Below are 12,450 nucleotides of genomic sequence, written 5' to 3' on the forward strand. Positions count from 1 at the left end.
TCTGTATGAATTATCTTGATATCTGGATGTCTTAATATGTCTACCATGTCTTATGATGTCCACACGAGGACCTTTGCCGCTGTCTGTCTAAAGCTGGAAACCAGACGCTTGAGCCTAGCCATACCCAAACTTGCAAGGGGGGATGGTATGGGGTATGGGAGGGACATAGGCTGGTCGGTTTAGACCTATGTTAAACGCTTTAAGAAATATTAGCAATAATATGCTATTTTCATCCAGTGAGAAATATTTCACGTGATTTCCAGGGAGTTGTTACTGAAAAAAATTAATATGAAAGACTGAAAGACGATAAGAGAAGCAGAGGAAAGTGTATGGAACTTAGATATTTGGTTCAGTGCTCTGTTATGCTCTCTTTCTACTAAGCGTTTATCGGTATTCTTGAACACTTGTGTCACTGGTGACCGGTGTTAGCCGCAGCGGGCAGTCACAGGTTGGAGCCAATGTTGGAGCCAGGGTTGGAGCCAGGGTTGGAGCCAGGGTTGGGGCCAGGGTTGGAGCCAGGGTTGGAGCCAGGGTTGGAGCCAGGGTTGGAGCCAGGATTGCAGCCAGGGTTGGGGCCAGGGTTGGAGCCAGGATTGGAGCCAGGGTTGGAGCCAGGGTTGGAGCCAGGGTTGGGGCCAGGGTTGGAGCCAGGGTTGGAGCTAAGGTTGGAGCTAGGGTTGGAGCCAGGGTTGGAGCTAAGGTTGGAGCTAGGGTTGGAGCCAGGGTCGGGGCCAGGGTTGGAGACAGGGTTGGAGCCAGGGTTGGAGCCAGGGTTGGAGCCAGGGTTAGAGCCAGGGTTGCAGCCAGGGTTGGAGCCAGGGTTGGGGCCAGGGTTGGAGCCAGGGTTGGAGCCAGGGTTGGGGCCAGGGTTGGAGCCAGGGTTGCAGCCAGGGTTGGGGCCAGGGTTGGGGCCAGGGTTGCAGCCAGGGTTGGGGCCAGGGTTGAAGCCAGGGTTGGAGCCAGGGTTGGGGCCAGGGTTGGAGCCAGGATTGGAGCCAGGGTTGGAGCCAGGGTTGGGGCCAGGGTTGGAGCCAGGGTTGCAGCCAGGGTTGGGGCCAGGGTTGGAGCCAGGATTGGAGCCAGGGTTGGAGCCAGGGTTGCAGCCAGGGTTGGGGCCAGGGTTGGAGCCAGGGTTGGGGCCAGGGTTGGAGCCAGGATTGGAGCCAGGGTTGGAGCCAGGGTTGGGGCCAGGGTTGGAGCCAGGGTTGCAGCCAGGGTTGGGGCCAGGGTTGGAACCAGGATTGGAGCCAGGGTTGGAGCCAGGGTTGCAGCCAGGGTTGGGGCCAGGGTTGGAGCCAGGGTTGGGGCCAGGGTTGGAGCCAGGATTGGAGCCAGGGTTGGAGCCAGGGTTGGGGCCAGGGTTGGAGCCAGGGTTGCAGCCAGGGTTGGGGCCAGGGTTGGAGCCAGGATTGGAGCCAGGGTTGGAGCCAGGGTTGGAGCCAGGGTTGGGGCCAGGGTTGGAGCCAGGGTTGGAGCCAGGGTTGGAGCCAGGGTTGGAGCCAGGGTTGCAGCCAGGGTTGGGGCCAGGGTTGGAGCCAGGATTGGAGCCAGGGTTGGAGCCAGGGTTGGAGCCAGGGTTGGGGCCAGGGTTGGAGCCAGGGTTGGAGCCAGGGTTGGAGCTAGGGTTGGAGCCAGGGTTGGGGCCAGGGTTGGAGCCAGGGTTGGAGCCAGGGTTGGAGCCAGGGTTGGAGCCAGGGTTGCAGCCAGGGTTGAAGCTTCATCTTGCTCACCTCCCACTAGAAATTCCAAAGCTGTATCTCAGCTGCTCTCCTGTAACGTTGAGGTGATTCCTGTAACTATGATGAATATTATGATGATGACATTATGATGAATGATGAATATTATGATGATGACATTATGATGAATGATGAATATTATGATGATGACATTATGATGAATGATGAATATTATGATGATGACATTATGATGAATAATGATGATCGATCAACATTATGATGAGAACAAAAACTCAACCTCTTCAAACCCCCTTAACGATCGCCGATGAACACAAACGATAAGAGTCTCGTCTTACAAGACCAATTACAGTTACATCTCAGCCACATGTCTCACTACACACCTGCCCTGGCTCATGAGACGAATACAGTATGTTGCAAATAATCCACATTGCTCCTCCGGATAACTTGCTATCGAATTTCAGACGTCGGGTAATCAACAGTGTCTCGTATCCACTTCTGTACCAGTAGCAACAGCTTCCTGAAACACAACGAGAGCACTCTTGGAATTCCTTATTAGACTTCCACCGAAATCTTCGTACTATCGACCAAGAGTACTTTGGAATGGGAAGTACTTTGGTAATCTTGATATCTATTGCGGCCAGTCTATCTTACAGGGCCTCAGATCTATCTCCCTCGATCTATCGTACCGGATAATGGAAGGACACGTTGCTGCCCAATCGCATGTGGTCTCATGATCTCAAAGGTGTTTTCCTATTCACTGAACTAGGCCATGTGACCTTTATAGTTCAAGTATGTTAATTGAGACAAGAAAGAAATATATCTCGAAGGGATAGAGTAGCTTAGGCTATTTCTACCCCCCCCCCTCCCCCATGACCATTATAGCATCGTTGATGGATACGATATCAAATCAGGTATTATAGGGGGGGGGAGTTCGTCGTGTTATAATGAACCACGATATCGGATTAAGTGCGCATTTTTATTCACGTGGGTGGGGGTGAATGCGTATTGTGTGTGTGTGTGTGTGTGTGTGTGTGTGTGTGTGTGTGTGTGTGTGTGTGTGTGTGTGCGTGCGTGTGTGTGCGTGCGTGCCACTTAAAGTTGGACAGTGTGATAGTCTCTCGTGAGCCTTGTATCCTAGCATGACAAGGCATCGTACAGGGCCGTGGACAGTATCTGTCTGGCAAGCACATTTATGTCCAAAGTGTATCTAGACAGAATATATAAGAACAAAGTGTATCTGGACAGAATATATCCTTCAAAATACATGTCTAGACAGCATATATCGACCCGATATATGTCTAAACAGAAGAATTTTGTCCAATATATGTTGTTGTTTAAGATTCGCTACCTGGAGCAAAAAGTTCCAAGTAGCACGGGCTATGGTGAGCCCGCAGTTTCCATGACTAGACTGGTACGTGGGATTCTTCTGGTTCAGCAGGTGTGGGAGGCCTGTGATGCAGCAGGTGTGGGAGGCGTGTGGTGCAGCAGGTGTGGGAGGTCTGTAGTACAGCAGGTGTGGAAGGCCTGTAGTGCAGCAGGTGTGGGAGGCATGTGGTACAGCAGGTGTGGGAGGCCTGTAGTGCAGCAGGTGTGGGAGGCCTGTGGTGCAGCAGGTGTAGGAGGCCTGTAGTGCAGCAGGTGTGGGAGGTCTGTGGTGCAGCAGGTGTGGGAGGCCTGTGGTGCAGCAGGTGTGGGAGGCCTGTAGTGCAGCAGGTGTGGGAGGCGTATGGTGCAGCAGGTGTGGGAGCCACAATACCAGCCAGGAGTGTCGGGTGCCAGCACCAGAGGTCGCCCTTCACCACCAAAGCCAAACCTCCTCCAAACTGCCCCTCCACACCTGCAAGACACCACCCAAACAAACCCAAGTCCCCAATACACCACAAAAGATGAATTAGACTGAATTAAACGATCAATTTTCATATGTAATTTTAGCGTTTTTGTAAAAAATCCAGATAATCCGAGATCTCGCGCAGCATATCGGCTGCTTCTCTGCTGACGTCACCACCTGCCTTCTGACGTCACGCCCGGACTAGCCAATGACGTCATTCCCACGTCATTCAGCCTCTCCGAGCAGCGCTTACCCGGCAAAAAGGCGCTAGCTTCGAACCAAACTGTTCCCACGTTTTGCCGGAGTCGCTGTGGCTTCCGCCAGTAGTGGAGAGTCCTTCGTCCACACCATCGGCTTCGAGGTCCCTCCTCAGCACTTGGGCGTGAGAGGGACACTGTGTGTGTGGGGACCTGGGGGCGTCCTGGGGACACAGGGGACTGGTGGGTGTGTGTGTGTGAGGACTTAGCGTATAGTGCTGGAGGTTAGGTACAGTGTGTTGGTACAGTGAACCCGTCACACCACCACCACCAGCAGACGTCACGCCACTATCAGCAGCAGGAGACGTCACGCCACCACCAGCAGGAGACGTCACGCCACCACCAGTAGACGTCACACCACCACCAGCAGACGTCACACCACCACCAGCAGACGTCACACCACCACCAGCAGACGTCACGCCACCACCAGCAGGCGGCGCTACCATTGCTACTGTACCCGCTCCCGGTCCACCACAACCAACCACAACCCACCACAACCCACCAGGGCCCCTCCCCCCAACCACCACCACCACCACCACCAGTAACCAGCAGCAACCAGTTCCCAGGACGGTGAGTCGTGCCTCTCGACACTTCCCAGTAACACCGACAACAACACACTAACTTCTTCGAAACATCGAAGCAACTTCGAGCACCTAAAGGCAACACCGAGCATCAATTTGCAATTGCGGAATGTTTTCCGGCAGGAGTGAGAGGTTCTCAGGATCACCAAACCCCGTCAGGCCTTCCCCAGCACCGTGACTGTAGTCCAGCCCTCTCGTGGAACCTCCAGCCCTCTCGTGGAACCGCCAGCCCTCTCCTGGAACCTCCAGCCCTCGCCTGGAACCTCCAGCCCTGTCCTGGAACCTCCAGCCCTCTCCTGGAACCTCCAGCCCTCTCCTGGAACCTCCAGCCCTCTCCTGGAACCTCCAGCCCTCTCCTGGAACCTCCAGCCCTCTCCTGGATCACGAGTCGGTCCCCAAGAGTTAGGAAAACACACACAAGGATGTGCTAGTGTGATATCCCGGAGCCTTTAGTGCAGCCTTGGACCTCCGAGTGAATACCGCAGTGTTTCAACAGCAGCCCGAGTGCAACTGAGTGCATTTATTGACCTCTCATAATCTCTGGGGAACAGTGTGATGCAGCATCATGTCCTGGTGAGGCCCGGCTGGTGCTGGTGGAGCCTCCAAACCTTTGAAAACCATTTAGTACTTTCTGGCATTCGCCTCAGTTTCCGGGAATTTAATTATATTAATAATGAACCCTGATGGAATGTCCTTCGATGGTAATTGTTGCTTTCCACCGACGGCTGAAGACAGTTCAAGAAACTGGGACGTTCTTCCCGTCAACTTCGCGACGGAACAGGTGAGGAAATCTTGTCAATATTGTGGTGATAGATGACAGGTAGGAATCGTTATTTTTGGTATGGGGTAGGGGGCGTTATGTGACGGGTGTTTTGGTGGTTATGTGACGGGTGTTGGGGTGGTTATGTGACGGGTGTTTGGTGGTTATGTGACGGGTGTTTGGTGGTTATGTGACGGGTGTTTGGGGGGTTATGTGACGGGTGTTTGGTGGTTATGTGACGGGTGTTTGGGGGTTTATGTGACGGGTGTTTTGGTGGTTATGTGACGGGTGTTTGGGTGGTTATGTGACGGGTGTTGGGGTGGTTATGTGACGGGTGTTGGGGTGTTATGTGACGGGTGTTGGGGTGTTATGTGACGGGTGTTTGGGTGGATATGTGACGGGTGTTGGGGTGTTATGTGACGGGTGTTTGGGTGGTTATGTGACGGGTGTTTGGGTGGTTATGTGACGGGTGTTTTGGTGGTTATGTGACGGGTGTTTTGGTGGTTATGTGACAGGTGTTTGGGGGGTTATGTGACGGGTGTTTGGTGGTTATGTGACGGGTGTTTGGTGGTTATGTGACGGGTGTTTGGTGGTTATGTGACGGGTGTTTGGTGGTTATGTGACGGGTGTTTGGGGGTTTATGTGACGGGTGTTTGGGGGTTTATGTGACGGGTGTTTTGGTGGTTATGTGACGGGTGTTTTGGTGGTTATGTGACGGGTGTTGGGGTGGTTATGTGACGGGTGTTGGGGTGGTTATGTGACGGGTGTTGGGGTGGTTATGTGACGGGTGTTTGGTGGTTATGTGACGGGTGTTTGGTGGTTATGTGACGGGTATTTGGTGGTTATGTGATGGGTGTTTGGTGGTTATGTGACGGGTGTTTGGTGGTTATGTGACGGGTATTTGGTGGTTATGTGACGGGTGTTTGGTGGTTATGTGATGGGTGTTTGGTGGTTATGTGACGGGTGTTTGGTGGTTATGTGACGGGTGTTGGGGTGGTTATGTGACGGGTGTTTGGTGGTTATGTGACGGGTGTTTGGTGGTTACGTGACGGGTGTTTGGTGGTTATGTGACGGGTGTTTGGTGGTTATGTGACGGGTGTTTGGTGGTTATGTGACGGGTGTTTGGTGGTTATGTGACGGGTGTTTTAGTGGTTATGTGACGGATGATTGGGTGTTTTGGTGCTTGTGTAACGGGTGTTTTGGTTATGTGACGGGTGTTTTGGTTATGTGACGGTTGTTTGGGGGTTATGTGACGGGTGTTTTGGTTATGTGACGGGTGTTTGGGTTTTATGTGACGGATGTTTGGTGGTTATGTGACGGGTGTTTGGTGGTTATGTGACGGGTGTTTTGGTGGTTATGTGACGGGTGTTTTGGTGGTTATGTGACGGGTGTTTGGTGGTTATGTGACGGGTGGTTATGTGACGGGTGTTTGGGTGGTTATGTGACGGGGGTTTGGTGGTTATGTGACGGGTGTTTGGTGGTTATGTGACAGGTGTTTGTTGGTTATGTGACGGATGTTTTCGTGGTTATGTGACGGGTGTTTTGGGTTTTATGTGACGGGTGTTTTGGTGGTTATGTGACGGGTGTTTGGGTGGTTATGTGACGGGTGTTTGGTGGTTATGTGACGGGTGTTTTGGGTTTTATGTGACGGGTGTTTGGTGGTTATGTGACAAGTGTTTGGTGGTTATGTGATGGGTGTTTGGTGATTATGTGACGGGTGTTTGGTGATTATGTGACGGGTGTTTTGGGGGTTATGTGACGGGTGTTTGGTGGTTATGTGACGGGTGTTTGGTGGTTATGTGACAGGTGTTTTGGGGGTCATGTAACGGGTGTTTGGTGGTTATGTGACGGGTGTTTGATGGTTGTGTGACGGGTGTTTGGTGGTTATGTGACGGATGCTTTCGTGGTTATGTGACGGGTGTTTTGGTGGTTATGTGACGGATGTTTTCGTGGTTATGTGACGGGTGTTTTGGGTTTTATGTGACGGGTGTTTGGTGGTTATGTGACGGGTGTTTGATGGTTATGTGACGGGTGTTTGGTGGTCATGTGACGGGTGTTTGATGGTTGTGTGACGGGTTTTGGGGTGTTTGTGACGGGTGTTGGGGTGTTATGTGACGGGTATTTTGAGGGTTATGTTACGGGTGTTTGGGGGTTATGTGACGGTTGGTTTCGGGTTATGTGACGGGTGTTTTGGGTTTTATGTGACGGGTGTTTGGTGGTTATGTGATGGGTGTTTGGTGGTTATGTGACGAGTGTTTGAGGGTTATGTGACGGGTGTTTGGGGTTATGTGACGGGTGTTTGGTGGTTATGTGACGGGTGTTTGGTGGTTACGTGACGGGTGTTTGGTGGTTATGTGACGGGTGTTTGAGGGTTATGTGATGGGTGTTTGGGGTTATGTGACGGGTGTTTGGTGGTTATGTGACGGGTGTTTGGTGGTCATGTGACGGGTGTTTGGTGGTTATGTGACGGGTGTTTGGTGGTTATGTGACGGGTGTTTGGGGTTATGTGACGGGTGTTATGTGTCGGGTGTTTGGTGGTTATGTGACGAGTGTTTGAGGGTTATGTGACGGGTGTTTGGTGGTTATGTGACGGGTGTTTGGTGGTTATGTGACGGGTGTATGGTGGTTATGTGACGGGTGTTATGTGTCGGGTGTTTGGTGGTTATGTGACGGGTGTTTGGTGGTCATGTGACGGGTGTTTGGTGGTTATGTGACGGGTGTTTGGTGGTTATGTGACGGGTGTTTGGGGTTATGTGACGGGTGTTATGTGTCGGGTGTTTGGTGGTTATGTGACGGGTGTTTGGGGTTATGTGACGGGTGTTTGGTGGTTATGTGACGGGTGTTTGGTTATGTGACGGGTGTATGGTGGTTATGTGACGGGTGTTATGTGTCGGGTGTTTGGTGGTTATGTGACGGGTGTTTGGTGGTTATGTGACGGGTGTTTGGGGTTATGTGACGGGTGTTATGTGTCGGGTGTTTGGTGGTTATGTGACGGGTGTTTGGGGTTATGTGACGGGTGTTTGGTGGTTATGTGACGGGTGTTTGGTGGTTATGTGACGGGTGTTTGGGGTTATATGACGGGTGTTTGGGGTTATGTGACGGGTGTTTGGAGGTTATGTGACGGGTGTTTGGGGTTATGTGACGGGTGTTTGGGGTTATGTGACGGGTGTTATGTGTCGGGTGTTTGGTGGTTATGTGACGGGTGTTTGGGGTTATGTGACGGGTGTTTGGTGGTTATGTGTCGGGTGTTTGGTGGTTATGTGACGGGTGTTTGGGGTTATATGACGGGTGTTTGGGGTTATGTGACGGGTGTTTGGGGTTATGTGACGGGTGTTTGGGGTTATGTGACGGGTGTTTGGGGTTATGTGACGGGTGTTATGTGTCGGGTGTTTGGTGGTTATGTGACGGGTGTTTGGGGTTATATGACGGGTGTTTGGGGTTATGTGACGGGTGTTTGGGGTTATGTGACGGGTGTTTGGGTGTTATGTGACGGGTGTGTGTGTCTTTATTTACTATTTGTGCCTCCAAGATCCAGGTGGTAGCTCTTGGACCCCGCCTTCTAACCGTCGGTTGTCTAATGTACTAACTACTGATCTATTTTCTTCCATAAGATCTGCAATCTCTCTCTCTCTCACACGTACACGCACGCACGCACGTACACACACACACATCCTCAGGGGGGGGGGGGGGAAGAGTGCGTAGCAGCTGTGTGACTCCCAGGTACCTATTTTTACTGCTAGGATGAACAGAGGCATCAGGTGAAAGAAACTGCCAATTTGTTTCAGACTCGACCGGGAATCGAACTCGGGTCGTTAGGACTACGATTACTCGGCTGTGTGTACTCACCTAGTTGTGATTGCGAGGGTTGAGCTCTGGCTCTTTGGTTCCGCCTCTCAACTGTCAATCTACCGGTGTACAGGTTCCTGAGCCTATTGGGCTCTATCATATCTACACTTGAAACTGTGTATGGAGTCAGCTTCCACCACATTACTTCCTAATGCATTCCATTTGTCAACCACTCTGACACTAAACAAATTATTTCTAATATTTTCTATGACACTCAATTTCCACCTGTGTCCCCTAGTGCGTGTGCCCCTTGTGTTAAATAGTCTGTCTTTATCTACCCTATCAATTTCTCTGAGAATCTTGTATTTGGTGATCATGTCCTCTCTACCTCTTCTGTCTCCCAGTGACATGAGGTTTAATTCCCGTAGTCTCTCCTCGTAGCTCATACCCCTCAGTTCGGGTACTAGTCTGGTGGCAAACCTTTGAACCTTTTCCAGTTTAGTCTTATGCTTAACTAGATATGGACTCCATGCTGGAGCTGCATACTCCAGGATTAGCCTGACATACGTGGTATATAAAGTTTTGACTCCCAAAGTTCTGATTCTGTGTGACGCAGTGTGTGGTAGTGTGACGCAGTGTGCGGTAGTGTGACGCAGTGTGTGATAGTGTGACGCAGTGTGTGGTAGTGTGACGCAGTGTGTGGTAGTGTGACGCAGTGTGTGATAGTGTGACGCAGTGTGTGGTAGTGTGACGCAGTGTGTGGTAGTGTGACGTAGTGTGTGATAGTGTGACGCAGTGTGTGGTAGTGTGACGCAGTGTGTGGTAGTGTGACGCAGTGTGTGGTAGTGTGACGCAGTGTGTGGTAGTGTGACGCAGTGTGTGATAGTGTGACGCAGTGTGTGGTAGTGTGACGCAGTGTGTGGTAGTGTGACGTAGTGTGTGATAGTGTGACGCAGTGTGTGGTAGTGTGACGCAGTGTGTGGTAGTGTGACGCAGTGTGTGGTAGTGTGACGCAGTGTGTGGTAGTGTGACGCAGTGTGTGGTAGTGTGACGCAGTGTGTGGTAGTGTGACGCAGTGTGACGCAGGGAATGATTGTGCGGGATGTGACGAATGAGTAAATATTAAAGTTGGGGTTAAAGTGGTAGACTCAGACGAATAATGGAAGACATCCTCACTTTTGGTGTCACTTCTGTTACCTTATGCCTTATTGGTCCCTTCTCAGACACCCCCTGTGTTGATGGTCCCCTGATGGTCCCTGTGTTGATGGTCCCTGTGTTGATGGTCCCTGTGTTGATGGTCCCTGTGTTGATGGTCCCCTGTGTTGATGGTCCCCTGTGTTGATGGTCCCCTGTGTTGATGGTCCCTGTGTTGATGGTCCCTGTGTTGATGGTCCCCTGATGGTCCCTGTGTTGATGGTCCCCTGTGTTGATGGTCCCCTGTGTTGATGGTCCCCTGTGTTGATGGTCCCTGTGTTGATGGTCCCCTGTGTTGATGGTCCCTGTGTTGATGGTCCCCTGTGTTGATGGTCCCCTGTGTTGATGGTCCCCTGTGTTGATGGTCCCCTGTGTTGATGGTCCCTGTGTTGATGGTCCCCTGTGTTGATGGTCCCCTGTGTTGATGGTCCCCTGTGTTGATGGTCCCCTGTGTTGATGGTCCCTGTGTTGATGGTCCCTGTGTTGATGGTCCCCTGTGTTGATGGTCCCCTGTGTTCATGGTCCCCTGTGTTCATGGTCCCCTGTGTTCATGGTCCCTAGCTGTGTTGATGGTCCCCTGTGTTCATGGTCCCTGTGTTGATGGTCCCCTGTGTTGATGGTCCCCTGTGTTGATGGTCCCTAGCTGTGTTGATGGTCCCCTGTGTTGATGGTCCCTGTGTTGATGGTCCCCTGTGTTGATGGTCCCCTGTGTTGATGGTCCCTAGCTGTGTTGATGGTCCCTAGCTGTGTTGATGGTCCCTGTGTTGATGGTCCCCTGATGGTCCCTGTGTTGATGGTCCCTGTGTTGATGGTCCCCTGTGTTGATGGTCCCTGTGTTGATGGTCCCTGTGTTGATGGTCCCTGTGTTGATGGTCCCCTGTGTTGATGGTCCCCTGTGTTGATGGTCCCCTGTGTTGATGGTCCCCTGTGTTGATGGTCTCCTGTTGGTCCCCTGATGGTCCCCTGATGGTCCCTGTGTTGATGGTCCCCTGATGGTCCCCTGACGGTCCCTGTGTTGATGGTCTCCGGTGTTGATGGTCTCCGGTGTTGATGGTCCCCTGATGGTCCCTGTGTTGATGGTCCCTATGTTGATGGTCCCCTGATGGTCCCTGTGTTGATGGTCCACTGTGTTGATGGTCCACTGTGTTGATGGTCCCTGTGTTGATGGTCCCCTGTGTTGATGGTCCCCTGTGTTGATGGTCCCCTGTGTTGATGGTCCCCTGTGTTGATGGTCCCCTGTGTTGATGGTCCCCTGTGTTGATGGTCTCCTGTTGGTCCCCTGATGGTCCCCTGATGGTCCCCTGACGGTCCCTGTGTTGATGGTCTCCGGTGTTGATGGTCTCCGGTGTTGATGGTCTCCGGTGTTGATGGTCTCCGGTGTTGATGGTCCCCTGATGGTCCCTGTGTTGATGGTCCCTATGTTGATGGTCCCCTGATGGTCCCTGTGTTGATGGTCCACTGTGTTGATGGTCCACTGTGTTGATGGTCCCTGTGTTGATGGTCCCCTGTGTTGATGGTCCCTGTGTTGATGGTCCCCTGTGTTGATGGTCCCCTGTGTTGATGGTCCCTGTGTTGATGGTCCCCTGTGTTGATGGTCCCCTGTGTTGATGGTCCCCTGTGTTGATGGTCCCTGTGTTGATGGTCCCCTGTGTTGATGGTCCCCTGTGTTGATGGTCTCCGGTGTTGATGGTCCCCTGTGTTGATGGTCCCTGTGTTGATGGTCCCCTGTGTTGATGGTCCCTGTGTTGATGGTCCCTGTGTTGATGGTCCCCTGTGTTGATGGTCCCCTGTGTTGATGGTCCCCTGTGTTGATGGTCCCCTGTGTTGATGGTCCCTGTGTTGATGGTCCCTGTGTTGATGGTCTCCGGTGTTGATGGTCCCCTGTGTTGATGGTCCCTGTGTTGATGGTCCCCTGTGTTGATGGTCCCCTGTGTTGATGGTCCCCTGTGTTGATGGTCTCCGGTGTTGATGGTCCCCTGTGTTGATGGTCCCTGTGTTGATGGTCCCCTGTGTTGATGGTCCCCTGTGTTGATGGTCCCTGTGTTGATGGTCCCTGTGTTGATGGTCTCCGGTGTTGATGGTCTCCGGTGTTGATGGTCCCCTGATGGTCCCTGTGTTGATGGTCCCTGTGTTGATGGTCCCTATGTTGATGGTCCCCTGATGGTCCCTGTGTTGATGGTCCCTGTGTTGATGGTCTCTGTGTTGATGGTCCCCTGTGTTGATGGTCTCTTGTGTTGATGGTCCCCTGTGTTGATGGTCCCTGTGTTGATGGTCCCTGTGTTGATGGTCCCCTGTGTTGATGGTCCCTGTGTTGATGGTCCCTGTGTTGATGGCCCACTGTGTTGAT

General features: G+C 52.3%; 1 protein-coding gene across 1 annotated transcript in view; it reads right to left on the reverse strand.

Annotated features, from left to right (window-relative positions):
* Positions 1-442: 442 nt before the first annotated feature.
* Positions 443-12,450, reverse strand: part of LOC123773066 (tetra-peptide repeat homeobox protein 1-like) — a 33,085-nt gene continuing 21,077 nt past the window's right edge. Inside the window, exon 5 of the mRNA XM_069315577.1 lies at positions 443-1,715. Coding sequence (XP_069171678.1) covers positions 443-1,715 — 1,273 coding nt within the window. The remainder of the gene's footprint in view (positions 1,716-12,450) is intronic.

The sequence above is a fragment of the Procambarus clarkii genome, chromosome 81, assembly GCF_040958095.1.
Source record: "Procambarus clarkii isolate CNS0578487 chromosome 81, FALCON_Pclarkii_2.0, whole genome shotgun sequence".
Classification (NCBI taxonomy): Eukaryota; Metazoa; Arthropoda; class Malacostraca; order Decapoda; family Cambaridae; genus Procambarus; species Procambarus clarkii.